Source organism: Ochotona curzoniae, unplaced genomic scaffold (genome assembly GCF_017591425.1).
Source record: "Ochotona curzoniae isolate NIBS_2020 unplaced genomic scaffold, NIBS_Ocur_1.0 contig_2210, whole genome shotgun sequence".
In the NCBI taxonomy this organism is placed as follows: Eukaryota; Metazoa; Chordata; class Mammalia; order Lagomorpha; family Ochotonidae; genus Ochotona; species Ochotona curzoniae.
Window position 1 is genome coordinate 28,387,039 of NW_024465369.1, and position 22,428 is coordinate 28,409,466.

General features: G+C 38.9%; 1 protein-coding gene across 9 annotated transcripts in view; it reads right to left on the reverse strand.

Annotated features, from left to right (window-relative positions):
- Positions 1–11,877: 11,877 nt before the first annotated feature.
- The window catches only part of SCN1A (sodium voltage-gated channel alpha subunit 1), a 127,903-nt gene continuing 117,352 nt past the window's right edge, over positions 11,878–22,428 (reverse strand). For 5 of the 9 annotated variants that reach the window (XM_040971665.1, XM_040971667.1, XM_040971668.1 and 2 more), the window contains exons 24-27: positions 20,579–20,716; positions 19,170–19,274; positions 17,421–17,691; positions 11,878–15,218 (exon numbers count right to left, since the gene is read on the reverse strand). In XM_040971665.1, coding sequence (XP_040827599.1) covers positions 14,041–15,218; positions 17,421–17,691; positions 19,170–19,274; positions 20,579–20,716 — 1,692 coding nt within the window. In that variant the 3' untranslated portion in view covers positions 11,878–14,040. The remainder of the gene's footprint in view (positions 15,219–17,420; positions 17,692–19,169; positions 19,275–20,578; positions 20,717–22,428) is intronic. The other 4 variants (XM_040971669.1, XM_040971670.1, XM_040971671.1 and 1 more) reach the window with 2 other exon arrangements.

Below are 22,428 nucleotides of genomic sequence, written 5' to 3' on the forward strand. Positions count from 1 at the left end.
GTTCTACAGATCTGATATGATTGCAATATATCAAAGTTGGTTTTCATTTGGTGTTGTTTTATTATTTATTTTTGGTGTAGTTTTATTACTTTATACAGCTTACATAATGACAATGCTCTAGTATGAAAAATAAGGAAAAGTGACATGTATTAGAAAAGTTAACACACACACAAAGCCCGGGCCCGGCTATTTACAGCAGTGCTAAAATTAATGTGCGCACTTATTAAACAGTTACAGAGCACTTAGTATTTTCTGAGTGCTATAATCATATCTGACTCGCAGGCACCATGTAGTGCATATATTTTTAAACCAAAGTGGAAGATGAGATTGTTGAGATTAGATCTATTTTCCTAATTTCTCAGAAAAGCAGATGGTAGTATCATATGTGACATAGAAAATGTAACCACATATTCTGTTTTATCTTGGAGACTCATGGCTTAATCCTCTTGTTTTTACATACCTATTAATATTACACTCTTCATCTTCCAAGTTGTGCAGGTTGGATATGTACAGCAAAATTTCACAGAAATCCATGGGCGGGGGTGTTGCCTTCCTGTTTACCTGCTGGCAAGACTGACCCCACCTCCTGGCCCTGGGCCAGCTGCTATCTTGCAATGGCCCCTCCTAATCCCAGAGAGGCTTTGGCACCCCGCTTCCCACACAGGGGGAATTCTTTTCTGTCAATAAGAAAGCTGTCACTGAATCCTGAAACTTCAAAGTATCAAGCAGGTTACAAAAGTTAATAGGAAGGTAAGTCTGAGCTTTGGCGTGGGTGTCTGGATCCTCTAGCTACTGCAGCCCAGGCTTTCTGCTGGGCATCCTACCTCCTCATCTGTCGCTGTCCTGGGCTTGTCCAAGCCTGAGGTCTGAAAATTTCCTCCATTCACAGCAACCATGCTGGGAATGGATCTCAGACAGCTCTGGGCATGCTCAGGACCTTGGCTCTGCCCACAGCCACCATGTTGGTGGGTGGAGCTGAGGTAAATCTGAGCAGCAGTGCAGGTTATGGATCCCTCAGCTATGTGGCTGTGGCTAGGGGTATCCGTGCTGGCCCAGGCTTCCTGCTGGGGATCCTAGCTCCCCATGCAATGCTGCTAGATGGGGGGAGGGCCCTGGGCTTGTGGACCCAGAGTGCTCCCTGGCCGCCCAGCAGCGAGCTCTGAGGTATGGAGGTATGGAATTACTGCGTAGGGAAATCCATGGATACTGCCACTGTATGTGTAGGTGAGGAATGAATCCTGAGGGACAGTGAATGACAGGGCTTCTGCACTTGCAGGTAAGCGAGGGGACTGAGTCCTGGTGGTTTGGATACATGAGACTTAAAGGTCTTTATGGGTCAGACTGATGCACCAGCCCACATGGAAGTCCTGGGTTGAACTTGTTAGCCTGGAACATGGCTGACCAAACACCAGCACACACACAAGCTATGGCTGGGGGCCTGTCTGGCAAGGTTAGATCCCAGTACCTGACAGTGAGTGTTGGATCAGGGGATGGCTCACATTAGACTGAGCCATAACACCAACCAGCACACAAGAGAACCAGATCTGGGGTTGGATTCCATGGGGGATATGCAGGCCCAACCTTATGGAACTACAAGTTCCGCTGTTTGGATTGAGAGTTAGGATGGTGATGGGCTGAGCTAGGCATGACCATGGAACTCACTGATGCTCACCAGTACTGGGGATGGGAAGAAGTGAGGCAAGTCCAGGCTGCAGCACCTGCATAAGCACCCTAAAATAGAGGTGGGGTGGGCCAGACCACAACAGCTCATACAAACACTGGGCTGGATAGGGCAAGCCATGTCGGGTAAGGACCAAGCATCCATTGGCATGCATAAAATATGAGTTTAGGAGTGGCCCAAGTGGGGGAACCTGGGAAACTCCCCTATTGGGTCATACCTACTGCTGATGAGCACATGGTCCAGGCTTGGTGTTGGGCAGGCTGGGCAGGGTAGCTCCACCCTTCGGCAAATGTGTGGGTTGATTTTGGAAGGGGGTGGATTGGGTGGGGCTGAGCAAGCCATAGCCCACTGGCAAGTGTAGAAAGCAGGATGGAGTGCAGGCTGGGGTAAGGCAGTCTCCCTTCGCATGGATGTGGACTGGGTCTGGGGCATGTAAGACTGGGCTAGATTCAGTACCCCTTGGTACTCATGAGACCCAGGATGGGTGTAGGATGGGCTGGGCTAGGTCTCTGTACTTGGTGAGCCATGCATGATCTGTGTCTGGGCATAGACCAGGCTTTGCTGGGCTGTAATACCTAACATTAAGAACCAAAATGGGTATGAGCCAATCAGGAAAGGTAACTGTTCTAGCTAGGACAAGAGGTGGACTTAGTACAGCTGGCCCATGGACCCACCAGTGTGTGTGAGATCTGGCATTAGGAGAGGTTCTGATGGAGGAGCTTGACAATGTCTCTATCAGGACACGGTTCCTGCAGGTGAGCACAATAACCAAGAAAGGGAGCAGCCCAGACCAGGCCAGGTTATGGTACCCACAGGCTTACCTTTGGCTCAAATCTGGAGCAAGCCAGGCTGGGCCAGTTCATATCACCCACTGACATATCCGAGAGCCACTGTGATGTGTGGGCCATGCCAGATCAGACTGCAATACCAATCAGTCCACATTAGGGCTGGGACTGGGGGCTGGCTAGGCCAATAGTCAGCACTAATGTGAGCTGGAACTGAAAGCGGGCTAGGTTGGGCCAGGTGAGCATCAGCACCCACTGGCAAATGCTGAAGAGGAGTGGGCCATGCTAGACTGAACTGCAGCACCCAACTAGCACACTTGGGATCCAGGGGAGAGTGAGTGAATCCGGTAGGGGGGCTGCAGGGAGCTCTCCTACAGGGCTGCTATTCCCACTGGTGATTGTGAGAGCTGGGATTGGAGGCAGACCAGGCCAGGTACGGCTACAGCACTTGTTGGCCTGCATGTAAGCTGGATTGGGGACAAGCCAGTCTGAGGGAACTGTACCTATTGATACATGCATAAGCCAGATGGTATGAGGGTTGGTTGGGCTTTGCCTCAGCATCTGCTAGCGAATGCTGCCACAGGGGAAAACTCTGTCGGGCTAAACTACAGAACCACCTGCGGAGTGCAAGATCTGGAAGTGGGAGTGGACCTAGTAAGGAAGCAGTGGGCACCTCTATCTTGGGTTGCCACTCCCATTGGTGAGCATCAGAACCAGGACTGGGACAGGCATGGCTGGACAGAGTGGCACCTGCCAGTACATGTATGGGCTGGGTAGTCATGCTGGTTGGAATGAACTAGACTTCAATGCCCATTGACATATATGAGAACTGAATGGGATGTGGAATAGACAGAATCAGTCTGCCATACATACTGGCAAGCACAGGAACCAGTGCAGGAGGCGGGCCTGGTGGGGGTTATTGCAGGTCACTCCAACTAGGCTGAAGCTCCCACTGGTTTGTGTGGGGGCCAGTTTTGCAGTGGCCAGGATCAGGCTGGACTGCAACACCCATCAGTTTGTGTAGAAGACAGGGCTGAAGACATCTGACCCAGTAATTGCAACTAACAGTGTGTGCGTTGGCCGATTTGGATGACGGGTTGTGCCAGACCCTATATTGGCATGCACACACAAGAATCAGATCTGGGACCGCCTTAGATGAAGTTTATTTGGGAATCCCCCCCACCCAACTGAACCACTGGACTCAGAACTGGCAGAAATTGCAGGTTCTATGGTCTGACTATGGAGTGCATGTGTCAGAGCTGGTCCTTCTCAGTGGCTTAGATGGAGCAGTGGACAGCATATCCAGGTGCACATGGAGGGTATGTCAGTACACTGAAACCTGTAGAGGACTTAGTACTTACTTACTTAGGATGGAGGACAGAACAGATCGATCAACTGCCCCAGCCAAGACTTGTCAGCGAATTCCTGGGTAAATGGAGACTCTCAGGTGGACTATGTCAGCCAGTGGAGTCTGGAGAGATTTCATAGCAACTGGAGTGGCAAGTTTGGCAGCGATACAGAACAGTTGAACTATCAAAACCACTTGAGCAGGACCCTTGGAACATGCCCCGCATCAGGGACCCTGGGATGGTTGGAAGGCTGGGTGTTCTTTCTTTGTCTCTCCCCTACCCACAGATATAGGAAGGAAAAAAGAGAATGCCGAGACAATGGTCTCATCTACTTTCCTCTAGCCCTAGACCCTTTGCACTCTAATCAAATATGTAAACATTATCAAAAATAAAATTTATACAATGAAAAAATACAAAGAAGCAGAATGAAAAGGAATTTCATGATTTCAAAAAAAAAATTAATCAACAAGGCAAGGAGTGCAAGGCTGGAATTTATGGCCTTATCTATTGGGATCCTGAGTCCTTAAGAATGTCATCTAATGTTGCCAAATATCAAATCTCCAGGCTTATGCATGTTGCCTAGAATTTAAGAGAAGACACCTTGGTTTGAGATTTTAGAATGTGTTAGTTAGTCCCATTTGGGCATTCTGGTGCAAAAGGTATCATATTCTTATTTGTTCACACAAGTGTCGTTTAGAAGACCTATATTAACTTTCTGGAGCTCTAGTGAATAGGGTGAAAAGGTATTGGTTTTGAAAGCAAGAAAGTTGCTCACCTGGCTTACTGTAGAATGAATAAATCTGAACCCCAACTATAAATTATTTCAAAGTTTACTCAAGCTGTAGTTGAAATTAATATCCAGTGTTTAATTTTTTCTATATTAATGTTTCTCTTCTAACAATGCTACACTTGTTTTTTTTTAAAGATTTATTTAATTTTTTTGGAAAGGCAGATATATAGAGAGAAGAGACAGAGAGGAAGATCTTCTGTCCTATGATTCCGAAGCCAATCAGAAGCCAGGAGCCTCTTCCAGGTCTCCCACACGGATGCAGGGTCCCAAGACTTTGGGCTGTCCTTGACTGCTTTCCCAGGCCACAGGCAGGGAGCTGGATGGGAAGCGGGGCTGCCAGGATTAGAACTGGTGCCCATATGGGATCCCGGCACGTGCAAGGCAAGGACCTTAACCACTGTGCCATCGCGCCGGGCCCATTGCTAGCACTTGTAAAATGAACTTCTAAGCAATCATACCAGTGACTGAAGGTATCTTTATAATTAGTCTTTCATAACTAGTCTTGGAAAAATGAAAAATTTAATCAAATTATGAAAAATTGTATTGGGCTGGATTAGATATGAGAAAGACTCTCATTATTCTGAAAATAATTTGAAATATAAAAGTAGATTAGCAACAATTTAGAATTACTATTCTTAGTATGAATTTTTTAAGATACAAAGTCTTTTGTAGTTTATTCTTCCCCTTAATTCCTTCTAAAAATTAGAGAAACTGACAGTTGTATATACAATTGCCTAACACTGTAGAACAAATATAGTAAGATGGTTTAAATGAATTGAGTCACATGGGAAATTATTTCATTTACCTGTTGTTTCCTTGGTTCCCATGCATGCCTGTAGCTTTTCCTGACTGCAAAATTCACCTCCCTAATCCAGGGATCAAGCACTTAGTTCATTCGTTTTCCAGAGCCATGAAAAGAGAAGTATGCCTATAATGGTGAAATTAAATGCATCTAAATTTCCTCATGGGGGAAATAAAACCCCAGGCACACTTCTGATTTGAAACATTTGTGGAACCTGAGAAATCCAGCATTGTGCAAACAAGAGATAAAGCATTTCATATGCTGCCCAATGAAGTCTCAATTCAGACTTCTTAGTTAAGTCCTATTCCCTTCTTTCCAGTAGCTTCTTAAATACTACTACTGTTTTCCATTTTCTTTGCCTTAAAGTTAAAATTCGGAGGGGGCATGGTACCCTAGTGATTAAAGTCCTCATCCTGCACATGCCAGGATACCACATGGGCACCAGTTTGTGTCCTGGCAGCCCCACTTCCCATTCAACTCCCTGCTTTCTTCTTTGGAAAGCAATCAAGGATGGCCAAAGCCTTGGGACCCTGCACCCTCGTGGGAAACCCAGAAGAAGCTCCTGGCTCCTGGCTTTTGATTGGCTCATCTCCAGCCACTGTGGCCATTTGGGGAGTGAATCAGCAGATTCAGGAAGATCTTTCCTTTCTGTCTCTCCTCCTCTCTGTATATCTGACTTTCCAATAAAAGGGAATACATACTTAAAAAATAAAGTTAAAATTCTGTTCACATAAGCTTCGTCCACTACTTAGGTCAGTTTCTAAGTGATTGGGTTTTCCTCACTGAATCCTTAGATTGCATCTAAGGCCCCTCATTATCCAGCCCATGTTTCTATGTGCATTTTCAGTATTCACATTTACCTCTGACACCAGTGGACTGTTGGGAGTGCTGAGAACAGATCAGCCTGTGTCCCTATTTTGTGTGTATCTATGCTTGTTGTCATCAAACCAAGCATATACAGTAATTTTGTGCTTGTAATTGCCTGAAACTGTTGATCTGAAAGCTTCTATTAACATATATCCCTCATATAGAATTGTTATTGCCATCTTATAGATGATAAATGATTTTTGTTTTTTAAAGATTTATTTATTTTTATTGGAAAACAGATTTGCAGAAAGAAGGAGAGATAGAACGATCTTTCATGTGCTGGTTCACTCCCTGAGTGGCCGCAAGCCCAGTGCTAGGAGCTTCTTCCAGGTCTCCCATGCAGGTGCAAGATCCTCAGTCTTTGCACTATCCTCTACCTCTTTCCCAGCCCACAAGCAGGGAGCTGTATGAACAGTGTTCTTTGTTCCAAAGTCAGCATTTTTTATTTTCCAGCCCTTCCCAAATCATGCATTTGGGAAAGATAACAACTTTCACGGCGTTTTGAAAACTCAAAGGATATATTTCAACAAATCACTGTGACTGTTTACAGCCAAATTTTCTCTTCAGTATCACTGGAACCTGTATTACTTTTACCTAAGAATGAAGATCATCAGTAAATAGCCCTTGCCTTAGAAGGCAATTTTGAAAAAATCGAGATAATTGGGTAAAGGATAAAGTGGTATCACAGTTCACCAAATTTATTTTTCAAGATGAGAAAAGATACTTTTTGAAAGTACAAGGGCAGACAGATATCAGTTGAGATATAGAAAATGAAGACAGAAGTACAGCTCATGGAAAAAATGAAGTATCAGAGAGCAGGGAAATAAAACAAAAACTGGTCCCTGAAAGGGGAGGAAGGAAAGAAGGAAGGAAGGATCCAAAGTAAGGAATATGAGAAGGAAATTGATGTTGGTATTAAGGGAAAGGAAGAGAATGAAAAGAAATAATATGGAAGAGAGGGAAGGAAAGGAATGAAGACTTAGATATTTTTCATTGAATGAGAGTTTGAGAATGGTTATGAAAATACCCTCTTGTTCCTCAGTGAAATAGGAGGCAAGACTTACCTACAAAATGAAGAGTGTCCTGAAGGGATAAAGAGTTTGAAAACCCTAAACAGACATTATAGATTATGCACTTGTGAGTGTAGGAATTTCTTGGTGATGCAGATTTCCCAGGTGGAATTAATGGTCTGGAATACTCTTCCACTATGGCTCTTGGCATCACAATGATTGAATAGTGGTTGACAGCATTGAAGCGATTATTCTCATGTGCCTGGAGAACAGTATTTTCAGTTTTACCTTGCTGAAATAATGTTTTTAAAGTTGTGAACATTTTACCAAGCTCATAGTGATTCAGCAACATTTATTTTCCTTCATGGCAATATGTCATTTTAGTGCACACCTGATAGGATATGCAGCTACAGGACATATTTGCTGATTCTAGTCTAGAATATTGCTCTGTGTGAGCTTTGAGGTACACACATGCATCCTAAAGCACGAAGTCAAATTGTGTATCCTAGAAGTTAATGACCTTTGGGATTTTGTATATTAGTAAAATGCAAAGGTGAGCACCAAATAGAGCTATCTTTTTTTTTCTCTTGAAAAAATGAAATATGTAAACAAATTGCTCATTATTATTATTTTTACCATAATTTCAAGGAAACACCAGGTCGTGTTAGTCTTTAGAAAACAAAAGTGGAGTGTTAGAATAAGAATTTTAACTGAGTATGTTGAGTTTTATAAATATTTAGCAAAATGTTCTTAATGTCCTCGGTACAGCAGGACTATGGAAACGTTAGTATGGAGGTAGTGCTATATGGAACTGTGTTTGTAATACTATATGGAACTGTGTTTGTAATACTATATGGAACTGTGTTGGAGTTTTTGATTATACTCATAGTGTCAGGGTCTGAATCTTCAAAGCTGAGAAACCACTTTTTTTTTAAAGATTTATTTATTTTTATTGCAAAGTCAGATACACAGAGAGGATGAGAGAGAGGGAAATCTTCTGTCTGATGATTCACTCCCTAAGTGGCTGCAACAGCTGGAGCTAAGCCAATCCGAGGCCCAGCTTCCCATTCAGCTCCCCACTTGTAGCCGGGAAAGCAGTTGAGGACAGTCCAAAGTCAAGGGACCTTCCACCTGTGTGGGAGACCCAGAAGAGAAACCACTTTCTTTTCTGAGAACTGCTATGGTCTAAACCACAAAGTTCCAAATTAAATCTGTTCAGCTTCAAATACTTGGATCTTAATTAGCAGGTTACAGATTTGCCCTTAAATATTCTTATATTTTAACAAATAGGGATAATCATTGAGATCAAGCAATAACGATCATTTATGTGAATGCAAAAATAATGACCTTCAGCAAATGAGAAAAATAGTTAAAATCCTGTATACTTTGTAGTAATTAGAGACACATCTCATTTTGAGGGTAGAAATCAAAAAGCCCAGGATAGCAGAAACATGTGTGAACATTGGAACACACATGAAGAAACACTTCAACAACATAAAAGTAACAACAACAAATATTGTCTCACCAAAGATACACTCCTGTGTATCTACATTTGTGTGTTTAGTGTCACCTCACACATATTAATGTGCACAAAATTCATTTTCCTTTGAACCAATGCAAGAATGAGGTATAGGCAACACAATCACTTCTAAATAGTTGTGCATTTTCCAAGAACAAAGAGATGTTCTATCTTTAGGTAATAGCCACACTGACCTTAACAGAATTAGAAAAGTCAGCACTAATGTAGAATATAGAATATCCTATATTCTCTATTGTCTTATTCTGTGATTCTAATATTGGCTATAATTAACAGTCAATATTCTTTGTTGTTTTCCGAGTACGGTATACACTCCAGAATCATATATTGTGTTTAGTTACAAGAAATCATCAATGAATTCGTAGGCTTTCTCTGTTTTTCATGATATTAACCTTTATAAGAATTACTTTGGTTATTTTATAAAATACCTTTAATGTAGTTTTTCTTGTGGTTGTATATTTGTTTTAAATTTTTGATGGGATAGCAAGAAGTGATATGGTCTTCTCTATATTTCATCATCAGGCGTATAGCATGAGATGTTCCCATAAAGGATGATTTCTGTGAAGGTACTATCCTTTGAGTTAATCCACTGTAAATTATTTGTTTATTTTCTTAATTAACAGAGATGTAGTGCTATGAGACACTTTATTTTAATATTTCTCAACAAACTTGCACACATGAATTTTAACATTCAGCAATGATGCATAAATCAGTTGTCATTATTATGGTTGGCAAATATTGATTCTCTAACTCCAATACTTGCATTTGCTGGTTAACATTCCACAATTGATTTTTAATTTTTCTTATTTATATATATCAATATACACATATCGATTCTCATTTTATTCAATAAGTTGCCATCTGCTACTGTCGGGGATTCTTTGTAATTTAGCATGCTTACGCCTAGAAATTAAGTAGGCTATGGCAAGTGGGGAACAGGTGTGGAGCTTGTTCTTGTCTTTCAAGGTTGGACATTCTTTCCTCACAGGGTTACCCTTGGCAACCTTATCAGATACATGCATGCTTCGGAGCTCCCAAGCTCTGAACTGGCTGGCTGGTTTGTGATAAAGATTTGGAAGACCTGTGTTTTGAGCAGGGTGTCAGGAGAACCTTTGTAGTTGATTGAGTGCTATTCTGAGGACAAGGGGAAGGTCAGTCATGGGTACCCAACTGCACAGAACCATCAGGATAAACAACAAAACTGTTATGTTTCTATGGCTTTGTGATCTTCATTTTTTTCTTTTTGTTTGAATAAGACCCTTAGATCTTTGTAATGATGTAATGGAAGAAACCTAATAAAATCAGTGCCTGGGAGTAACTTGCTAGGCTGAGTGTGCATTAAGTCTTCTGGTCCCCACTGTGAATCTTAAATCTTGTGTTTCTAAGTTTTTCAGTGCCTGTGCTTCAGCTTTGTTTCCTACACAGTTGTTGTGTGCTGACACTTAACATGTTACTACAATTTTTTATTTAGATTCTCAAATTTTCTCAGAGTTAGCCACTAGGGAGCCTGTTTTAGTTGGTTTCTGTTTTTTTTTTTAATGGTATCACTTTATAATTTTTTAAAGCATGCATGACTTTTCAAAATAGCAAATATCATGCAGAGTAATATCAAAATGAGTATAGAGTATGAGTAAGTTTCCACCAGTTCTTATCTTTGTGTTTGAAGAAGTACCAGTGAGAATGATATGGTATATCTAGTATAAAAAGCATGTAGGTTTAATTCTATAATCCTTAAATTTTACTTCAGTTAGAAATGTGAATTTTTTAGCCACTCACAAATCAGAATTATTTGTAGTTTTTTAAAATTTATTTTTATTTGTAAGGGATATTTTACAGAGAGAAAAGAAGAGATAGAGAAGGTTTTTCATCTGCTGATTTTACTCCCCAAATGGCAAAACAGCCAGAGATGAGGTGATCTGATGCTGGGACCCTGGAAATTCTTCTAGATCTCCCATATGATTTCCAAAGCTTTTGGCCATCCTCTACTGCTTTCCAGGTGACAGGTAGGGAGCAGGATGGGAAGTGGAGCAGCTGGGACTCAAGCTAACCCCCATTGGGATTGTGGTTCCACGGAGCAGAGGACTAGTGTGCTGCTGTATCAAACCAGCCCACATTTGTAATGTTTTAAAGTGATGATGTTACATGACAGTGAGGTCAGTGTATTGTAGGATGATGTAGGTCAGTATGTTTCCCTTTGGTCAAGATCATGTTTCCCTTTATGGCTTCACCATTGTAAGTGAAGGTTTTTCTCAGAAATTTAGATAAAGTTACTTAAACTGTTAATATTAAAGTGTAGAGCACTGCAGTAATCAATCCACCGTCTCTGTGAGTTGTGCATTGGACTGCCTTGTTGTTTCTTTTGTAACTGCTTATCTACTGAAGTAAATTAGCTTACACTTCCAACACAGCTCAAAGGAAATATTCATTATTTGCTCACTTTCACAATCTATTTTATCAGTTTGTCTAAGCTAGATAAGAGTCAGGTATCATTTTGAAATGAGGCATAGAGGAGGTTTTCATGAAGGGAACAATGACCCAGGTGTCAGCAAGGTTAAGGGAAAGCTAAAAGAAGAGGCATGTCTGGTTCAGCAACAGGACTTAGGCAGCAAGGGAAGTAGTGACTGCCAAACCACAGAGGAAATAGCTCTAGTTTGGAGGGGGCACTGGAAACACAGCTTTCAGTGGAGGGACATCACCACTGCCATTGCCTGAGCCAGCTTAGCGAAGATGGAATAGGTGAATCAATATTCACAATTCTCTGTCTTTGCATTAACAGATGGGGAGCTAAAGGATAAGGAGCCCAATAATGCACTGAATAAACTTCTCTGAGATAACTGGAAAGATGGCAAAGCAAGGCAAAGGTTATTGAGGCCCAAACATCACACTCACACAAAGCAACTTTGAATTTTTAATGAAGATTTAAGTGCTGTTCTTCATAGCTCAAGTATCTGCCATTGGTCTGATCGCCTTTCTTCTTTCCCTCCTAAAATCACCAGCTTATGCCTTGCCATCACGTCCTGCAGCTTGCAGCCCTGGAGAGGTTATTCTCCAGTAGGGTGTGTCTGTGTGTGTTTAGCTTCCATTATGTTCCAGTTGATAGGCTAAAAATGCCTCTACTTTGTTATAGAACATTTAACAAAAAGTAACTGGGCAAACAATAAAATAAAAAAGGTAATCTTTATTAGTTTTGCATATTTTTATGTCGATTAGCATCATTTAGGGTAATAGTAGCATTTTCCAACATGCAGTTCACAAGTACAGTTTACCTAAGTAGTTTTATGAAAAAGAAAAAAAGAACCTACTTTTTGCTTCTATAAAAAACACAAAATGTCCTAATGTAGTTGACTATGTAAGTTCACCACTCAGTTCTTGTGGGAAAAAAAATTGTCAGTCCAACATTATATTTAGAACAATCGAGCAGCATGACTCCAAATAAATAAAAGCGCAAGCTAAAAAACAAAAGACAAAAATGAAAGATAGTCACTACCCTTAATTAGTGCAGGCACTAGCAAAAATGTAAATAAACCTCTATTGTCTTTTTCAATTGCAAAGCATAATTTGGATGTGAGGTGTGAACCTATTTTGCCCCTTAACATTAAGAAATAATCTGAAATTGGCAAATATAATAAAAAAAGCAGAAATGTACAACTACCCAGTCTTATTTTCATTTCTTTTTTAGCAAATTTCTTCCATGAAAAATGGACAGAAAGTAAGAAAAGTGATTGTGATTTCAATCTGAAGATAATTTCCTTTTTGTATGTATGTACATAATGCTGAAAAATAAAATAAAATGACTTTTTACATTATTTATATTTGCTTATAAAATTCTAAATACATTTTTAACAGGTTAAGTGGTGTTTTTTTAAACATATTTGTACAGTCTGACTATACACCATATGTTATCCAATTAAAATTTAAAAATAATGAAAAAGCTGTTAAAGTGCTGCAAACTATTGCTTAATGACTTAAAGAAATGAGATCTGCTGAACAATTTCCTTTACTTTGCCACTGACCTATGGTATCTCAGAAATGAGATTCTGAGCAGTGGGAGAAACCAGATACAGCAGCATGGTAATAGAAACATGCATTGACAGCATCCAGATTATTTGTAATGGTACGTAATACATTAAATTACCTGTATAAAGCTTGCACTCTATATCTCTTGTGGTACATATTTGATGCACTAAATACTGTGCTTAGGTCATTATTAGTTTGCTCAAACGTGCACCACAGGGTAAAATGACTATTTACATAATAAATAGCATTTCATTAACATATACAGTAACACCCTTGCTGAGAGCTGAAGATGACTAAACAAAGTGTAATATTAAGTGGAACTTTATAAAAGGGTTCTTTTGGCCAATTCAGTCTTCTGAGGGTGGGATATGGGGGTAATAGTCATTATTCAGGATTCTTAATACAATGAACAGAACATAACACTTATGACACAAGCCATTTGAATGAAGTTTGCACCTGCTAAGATTTAATGGCTGACTCAAAAATGATCGTTTGGCCTAGGGACTGGGTTTGACAAAACAAGATCAGCAAAGCAGCTCCAATTCTCATCTAATCACCCCTCCCAGAAACATGGATGGAATTTAATAACTATCATTGTTTTCCTTGTGACATTTTCTCATGCATGATCTCTAAGTGCAGCATGCCCTCATGCAAAACACATCTTTGTGCAGATGGGAGGGCCGTATGTTTGCCATCACCCCTTGGGTGGCATCTCTGTTAAAGGAGTCCTTTAATCTGTGTCCCAACAGAAATCCCATTTACAAAAATAGTCACATATAATAAACATATGGATTAAAAAAAAAGATGAACCCACCAACAGATTTTGTAAAAATGTGACAAATGTGGCAGTTGAAATGCAAACAGTGGAAAGTGACTACCTTAAAGTGTTTCATGTTAACCCCTAAGTTACAGGTTTGCACTCCTTTGCAGTGGTCCCTACAGTCTGAGCAGCCAGTTTGTCTCATCTTCAGCAGTGTCAGCTGGTAGTGAGGACAGTAACCTCTTGTCAAGGTCATCTCCCTTTTCTATAGAGTCACACACACCGTTTGCTGACAAGGAGTCACTGTCTTATTGTAGGCACTGACCTTAAGTAGATTAGTGTAAAAACAGTCAGTTTGGCATTGACCTCCAAATGGAGTCCTGTTGTCAGAAATACATCACCTTCACAGGCTGTAAACAATTTGTCACTCAGTTATTTAACCTTATTTCCCTTTAGCTTTTTCGTCTTTGCCTTCTTGCTCATGTTTTTCCACAATTGGCTTTGTCACCCGATCATAGGAGGGTGGACAAACTGCTGTGGACATGGTCAGATCAGTTTTCTCTGTGATAGAGTTTTCATTTATTCTGTCAATTATCATGTCTTCTTTCACAAGAAGATTAGCCCCACTTTTGATTTTATTTTTATTGTATGTAAAGGAAGCTTGTTTCACAGTCCGTTTCAAAAGGTGGCGTCTATAAGCCCGCTGGATAATAACAGCAGATACTTCCTCTTGTTTGCGTTTTAATGTCGTGGTGATTGGTTGATAAGAGACCTTTGAAGGATTAGAAGCCATAAATCGTTCTTCCATCTGTATTCGTAGAGCATCCATTTCTCCACTCTCTCCCAGGACCCGCTTTGTAAAAGCAAATAAGATGTCAAGACAGTGGATTCGGTCACCACTCACCATGGGCAAGTCCATAGCAATGAGCTGCAATTTGTTTGGTTGTGGCAAATTGAGAGGAGGTTCAAGAGCTGCTGCAAACTGAGATAGTTTTTCAAATTCCATGAACTGGGTGGCATCTGGGTCAAACTTCTCCCAAACCTCATAGAACATCTCAAAGTCATCCTCACTCAGGGGCTCTGCACTTTCCTCGGTAGCAACACTGAAGTTCTCCAGGATGACAGCAATGTACATGTTCACCACCACCAGGAAGGATATGATGATGTAACTGACAAAAAAGAAAATCCCAACGGATGGGTTCCCACAGTCTCCCTTAACTGAGCTCCCAGGGTTTACTTTATTAGGGTCACAGTCGGGTGGCTTACTATTAAGAATAGGTGCTAACAGTCCATCCCAGCCAGCAGAGGTGGTTATCTGGAACAGGCAGATCATGCTATTGCCAAAGGTCTCAAAGTTGAACATGTCATCAATCCCTACTTCCCTCTTAACATAGGCAAAGTTGGACATCCCGAAGATGGCATAGATGAACATGACCAGAAAGAGCAGGAGGCCGATGTTAAACAATGCAGGAAGGGACATCATCAAAGCAAAGAGCAGGGTACGGATCCCCTTTGCTCCTTTGATTAGACGTAGGATTCGGCCAATCCTGGCCAGTCGGATCACGCGGAACAGGGTAGGTGACACAAAATATTTCTCTATCAGCTCAGCGAGAAACATGCCTATGAATAAATAATGAGAACACCAATCAGTGAAAGAATTACCTATTAAATTAATATTTAAGTTTATTTTAAGTCTCCATGGTAAAGACTAGAGTACTAAAATTTAGTTACATAATTTTAAATATGGCATATATATAGTTTATGCAATGCTCATAGATGTCATAAGTCTTAATTTAGCATTACACTAAATTCAGCAGAGATGATTGTACTTGTTTTCTTTTGAGGTGTTAATAAGCTATCGTACGCTCACGTAAAATCTTGAAAGAATCTAAAAAATAAGGTTTAAATTCCTAAAGCTGGCAGAACAGCAGTGTCCCACAATATAAGTACAAATTTATGTTAATGTAGTTTTCCTGTACTTGCTAAATCCTTCCTTCCTTTACTCCTTATTTGTATAAAAGTATTTCTAATTTTTCATGCTATTTTCAACTATTAACTTGATGCTTTCACTTTAAAATTTCTATGTATTTGCCTATTACTATTTAGTGCGTTCCTAAAATGATCTGAGATAGATTCTAATTGATCTCTTGCATCTGACACTGATATGTCAATTCTCTTCTTTTAGTTTCCTTTCTCCACAAGTGTTTTAAATAAGACTAAACACAGGTAGGCATTGTGGCACAAAGGGTTAGAGAGACTGCCTGTGACATTGGTATTTCATTTGAGTTTCAGCTATTTGTGGCTGCGCCATTACTGGTCCTGCTCCCTGCTAATGTGCCTGAAAAAAAGTGGGAGGTAGTCTAGTACCTTAGGCCAATGCCACACATATGGGAGCCTTAGGAGGAGTTCCACACTCCTGCCTTCTGGCAGGTCTAGATGTTGGCACTGCTTACATTTGGGAATGAAACAGCAGGTGGAAGATCTAGCTCTGTGTATCCATGCCTTTGTAAATAAACCTTTGTTTTAAAAGATTAGATTTTAAAAGGTTTCAATAAGGTAAATGTCCATGTTAAATGCCTCCATTTGGACCCAGCACAATAGCTTAGTGGCTAAATCCTTGCCTTGCATGTGCCACGCCAGAACCCTATCTGGGCACTGGTTCATCTTATGGCTGCTCCACTTCCCATCCAGCTCCCTGCTTGTAGCCTGGGAAGGCAGCAGAGGATAGCACAGAACCTTGGGAACCTGCATCCACATGGGATATCTGGAAGTTTCTTGCTTTCTGGCTTTGGATCAGCTTAGCTCTGGCCATTGGGGCCACTTGGGGCATGAACAGGAGACAGAAATCTTTGTCTGCTTCTTCTTTTCCCTGTAAATCTGTCTTTCCAATAAAAATAAATAAATCTTTTAAAAAATGCCTCAGTATCTCAGTATGTGTAGAGTAAGTCTAAATTTGTGTGTGTAGGAGAGACACAACTTTTCCTTCTTAGCCACACTAATAAAGATGTATTGGTTGCATATAATATCAGTTTCTTTAGATGGGGCAATGGTGTGAAGCTCTTAGTGATAGAGATTCCTTATACTGGATGATAAAATACTGGCCTTGTCATATCACCTGATGTGGGCAGGGGCAAACACTACAAGCACCAAATGCAGACTTCTTCAGGTCACTGGAGTTTTAGTTGTCATCTGCACATTTCAGACTTCAAAGTTTATGACTGATGAAATGATGTTCCAGTGCACTTCCCTTCCCTTGTGGATCATTACTGTAAACTCATTTATAAGGTAATCTAGAAAATCTCTGCATATTGCCTTTAAAGAATCTATCATGTGCAGTGACTAATCTTTAATTTTTGTCTTTAGTTTTTTGATTCTTCACTTTTTCTTCTTTTGAAAACATGCTCCACTGTAAGTTATGTTGATGACTCCAAATCTCTAATACAATGTCTTTTCTATTATTTACAGACTGTGTTTCTGTGGTTTTTTTTTTTTTTCAGCAGGACCTTCTAGATAGTATATATATGTTGGGAAATCTCAGCATGTTGAAGCCAGTTTTATGTTGGTTAATAACACAGTTCTAGCTGCAATGAATGGGATTTTACTCATGACAATATATTGAGCATCTAGAATGCACATAGCAGTATACAGTTTCCCTATTAATGGTAAGATTTTTTTAAAAAAAATAGGAAAAACAAACACATCCAAATTATCATAATATTCACCATGGTTATCTTTTAGTGGTAGGATCCTTTAAACTGAACCTGATTGTTCCAAATTTCACTGTTACTGTGCTGAATTGGAGAGACTATAAATATTTCTTACCTACAATTGAAAGAATAACAACCACAAAATCAAATATATTCCAGCCAATGGTGAAATAATAATGACGAAGGGAGATGAGCTTCAGTACGCATTCTCCAGTGAACAGCACAATGAACACCAGATTGATGCGCGCCAAAATGTTAGTCACATATTCACTCTGATCGTCTGTTTCCACCATCATTGTGACCATGTTAAGACAGATGAGAATCATGATGCTGATGTCAAAAACTTGTCTAGTTACAAAGTCAAAGACCATTCCTTGAAACTTGTTCTGCAGAGAAACAGAAGTACTTTAGGCAGACATTTCTGTGTGTATAGCAACCTTCTGAATTGACTTTCTATAAGCATAGACTGAGGCCTTTGTAAAAGGTGTGGTACAGCATTTTAATTTTGAAAATTTAGTTTTCTATTGTTTAACAATGGATATTTCTACAAATAATAATCCATTCACCCATAGAGTTTCTAACAAGGAATGCTGCATATTTGTCTCAGACATATACACTGCATGTAAGATTTTGAAATTTTAAGAGGGTGAGAGGTTCTGAAATCTGTTATATTTTTTATCAGACTTTTCATAATCTGTTGTACCAGGAAGTCATTTAGAATGAATGTGTGTTAATGCTTTCGTTATCTCATCTTACAGAATTATTAGAGAGGACTTGGGATTCACAGCTTACATCTACCACACTCTTCATTTACATCCCACATATAATAATATTGATGCTTTTGAACCAAACAGCCTTGGCGCACTTTGCCAGATTTAGCGTGCCCGTTCTTAACAAGAATTATAAGATCAGCATGACATTGCTTATGTTTTAATGTAAAAAAAAAAAGTAATTCATCACCAATCCAAAGTTTTTCTCCCCAGATTTGCCACTGCCAGATGTGACAGCCATCAGCTGCTTACTTCTCTGGGGCAATGCAGAATGCTAAGGATATTTGCCACCTTACATTTCTTTTTCTTGTAAAAAATTGACTCTGACTATTTTCTACTAAGCAACTCTAGCTTAAGTCTTAACAGAGGGCAGTACATAACTGGTACTCTTGATGGAAGACATTTGGCTAACACAGAAAGAATATTTACTAGTATTTTATTTCCTGATGTACCCCAAGAATTATTTTTAGCTCAAGGATCACCATCATTAAAATAATTTACAAAGTGAGGGAAGGGCTCTCCATTTTTATGACAGTCTAATAGGCTCAATATAGACATGGAGAATTCTTATTTGTCATCATGAAATGTTCTTTCTGGTCCTGGTTTCCATAGGCATTAGTAATTTCTATCTGTAGCTATCGATGTGAATGGTAGGTCATGGGATTTTTTCTTCTCCAAATACTTAGTATCTCTAATTAAAAATCAGATGAAGTAAGATGTTATTTCATTCAACACTTAACCAGCTTCAGTATATAGGAGAAAACGACATGAATTTTAACCTTATTTGAAGGATTACTCTCCTCTGATGTGAGTTGGCTACTATTTAGTTATTGGTTATGTTTCCTCTGGCCATTTGGTTTGCATTCTAGTTATGCAGTTCTAAATGTCGTAAAGATAAAAGGACATTTTTTCTTTGTCTTCTTGTTCTTTTATGGTCTTTTTGAACCATTGTTATTAAAGGCAAGAATTAATAGTACCTAAAAGTGAGAGCTATTTTTGCTCTAGGAATTGTTGGCAGATCTCTCTATTATGAAAAAACCCATACAAGTTTTTGCTTGTGTCTATTTTCCCCCAACTTGAGTGGTGTCTCTTACTCCTGGTCGAGGTATAGGCTTTTGTGGCTTTTTTGATCCTAGTTTTTTCATTGCATTGTAGTATTTTTTCTGTTCTTCAGTCATAAAGATGTCTTGACCTCCAAAGTATAGAAAAGAAAAATAAAAACTGGTTAAAACTATGTTCCTTTGTATATAATTTTTGATATTAAACTTGAAAAAGTTAGTTCAAAAGGAAATGTAAAATTCAACTGATAGAATTCTATGCCTGGGATTTTAAATTTGAAAAATAAAAAGTACTTTTTGGGTCCTACAATCTTATGTGAATGTCATAACTAGTCATCTTTTACGTTATTGTTGTTATTTTTGTGGAGGTAAAAGCTTGCTCTGAGAAGAGAAGCATTTACCCAAGAGTGTATGTTTGCTGAGTGGTAAAATCCTGAACTCCTTACATTACCAATCTACCTTTTACTGAAGTTAGAGACATTGAATTTTCTCATTCAAATATGGCAGAATTAAAGAGGATCTGTATTGCAAGATGGATTGGAGTCACTTCTGAAAATATGCTTTTACTCTGTCAAAAATTGGAGCAAAGGCTGGAAAGAAAAGTAGACTAGTTGGTGGATAATTAGAGGAAAAGCCAGAGGCCTTATGCATGGCAGGTGTACAATAAGACACATATGACAGACTGAAATACAGGCTGATTAGTCAAATGGAGTAATTTGATAATAAATATAGGATACCTTTAGTAAGCGAAAGGGGAATAGGTGCTATCTGCTTAAGAAACCCTAATATCCAGGACAATGATTTTGGCTCATTTCTCACTGTTATGGGCATGTGGAGGGCAAACCAGTGGATAGAAGGTGTGACTCTGTCTATATTATTCCATCTTTCCATCTTTCAATAAGATGAATAGACTCAAATTTTTTAATGAAAAAAAATTTAAGTGATAACAAAGTGTTCTCCAATTTAAGAGTAGAAGTGATAAAATCTGGGAGAATGATGAAAAAAATGTGAAAAGAAACACTAGAAAACCTTATATGTGATGCCTAACTTCCTGCAAAGATTCTGAGTTTTATGTAGAAAATACACACATATTTTCAGGAGAAATGAGGTATTGTGTCTACAAAATAACAATTGCTTTGGAAGATGGCCTATTGGTGTTCATTCATTTCTAATTATTCTTTTTCTAAAAACAGAAAACAGGATTCATTAATTTTGTTAAAAAGCAGGGGGAGAAGTTTTTTGAAACTATGTGCAACAGTGTGGAGCAAAGTCATTCTTAAGTTTCTATAGTTTGAAAGAGATGGATACTGGATAACAGAGGGAACAAAATCAGATTTTAATACATAATACTCCTGTTGGTTTTTGAATTCATACTCATTTGGTAGAGAAAATATACCATAAAACAGTTATTTCTTAGTGGTAGATAAAGTATTAGAAATACTTATCTTCTTTTTCTGCTGGTTGAAATTATCGATGATGACACCAATAAATAGGTTTAAAGTGAAGAAGGACCCAAAGATGATGAAAATAACAAAGTAAAGATACATATACAGACTTTCCTCATACTTGGGCTGGAGTTCCACCTACCAAAGGAGAGTGTTTATAAAATATGATGACACACTTTAATCTTAGAAATGTCAATGATACTTTTTCATGAGCATAGAATATTTTTAGCAATACATCAACAGTTTTACAGAAAACAATGACCTGAAACAAAGTCTCTGAAGTTAGTGTTAGGGATATTTTCACATGAAAAAAATATGGCTATTGTGACACTCTAACGTGTGCATTATTTCTACAATTAATATTTTGCTATTTTAGCAGTGATATGCGTAATTTTGGCAAAACTTCAATGTGCTGAATTTCATTATTTGTAAATCTATTAGTGAAAAATTACTTCTAAGGTTTCATTAAAATTGACTTAAGTTATGAGTCCATATTGGCACAAGTAATTTTTCATAATTAACATTTTCCATAAACTATTTGAAAACCTTTTTATGTATGAATGCTTAAAAACAACATGTTTGTACACATAAATTGAGGTAGCAGATAAGCACTGAGTTATTCATTTAGATGTCCGACATAATACCCTACTGTTTTAACATACGTTAAACTTTTCAGATTAAGGAGATATAACTTATCAGTTCTTATTTTATAAAAACATTTTATAAATTCATATTATTTGTTCCCTAAATTGTGCTCATAATAAGTAGGTACTGAGCTGTCACTTATGACTTGAGATTGAAAAATTACTATGAATATTTAGACATAGATACATGTTTTCTTGTAGCACATAAAATTAAATGTCAACCAGGCATCCTCAAGAAATATTTTTTAAATATTATTTTCCATGATATAGTAAGAGACATGTTAGCAAAGTGAAATAACACATCTCTGGAACTTATCAATTAGATATTCAACATCAAACTAAGCCCCTAATAGGAGCTCTACCTCTAGAAATGTAACACCAAACTCTTGAGTGTGATTACACATGACTGAAATGGAGGTCAGTTCTGTGATGAGATTAAACAGATAGGGCTTCAGAATAGAAAAATAAAGACTGATATAAAATACTAAAGTTTACAAATTTTTGATGACCAAAGTTGAAATAATACTGGATTTCATTTCTCATCTTAAAGGCTGAAAGTAGGTATTATCAAATAAGGTTGGAATTTGTTGATACACAGTTAAGAAACGGTTGGTTTCCAAGCAATAATAACATTGTTAAAGGCTGCAGGACATTTGTGGATGTTAAAATTACATAAATAAATATATTTTAAATGGACTGCTGAATAAAGGCAAGACACAAGGACAACATTTATAACTTTTCAGGCTATTGTGGAGGGTAATAATTTGTTTGAACTACTGATAGCAATTGTGTATTTCTGCTCATTTGCTCCTGCAGTTCAAAATTACTCAAGATTATATAATTTGTAGTAAAAAAAAAAAAAGAGTAGAGGGCCCCTCTAGGTGTGGCCTAGAGGCTAAAGTCCTCTCCTTGAACACCCTGGGACCCCATATGGGCGCCGGTTCTAGTCCTGGCAGCTCCACTTTCCATCCAGCTCCCTGCTTCTGGCCTGGGAAAACAGTTGAGGATGGCCTAAAGCTTTGGGACCCTGCACCCGTGTGCGATGCCTGGAAGAAGTTCCTGGATCCTGGCTTCAGATAGGCATAGCATCGGCCATTGCGCACTCACTTGGGAAGTGAATCATCAGATGAAAGATCTTCCTCTCTGTCTCTCCTCCTCTCTGTATCTGACTTTCCAATAAATAAATAAATAAATCTTTTTTTTTAA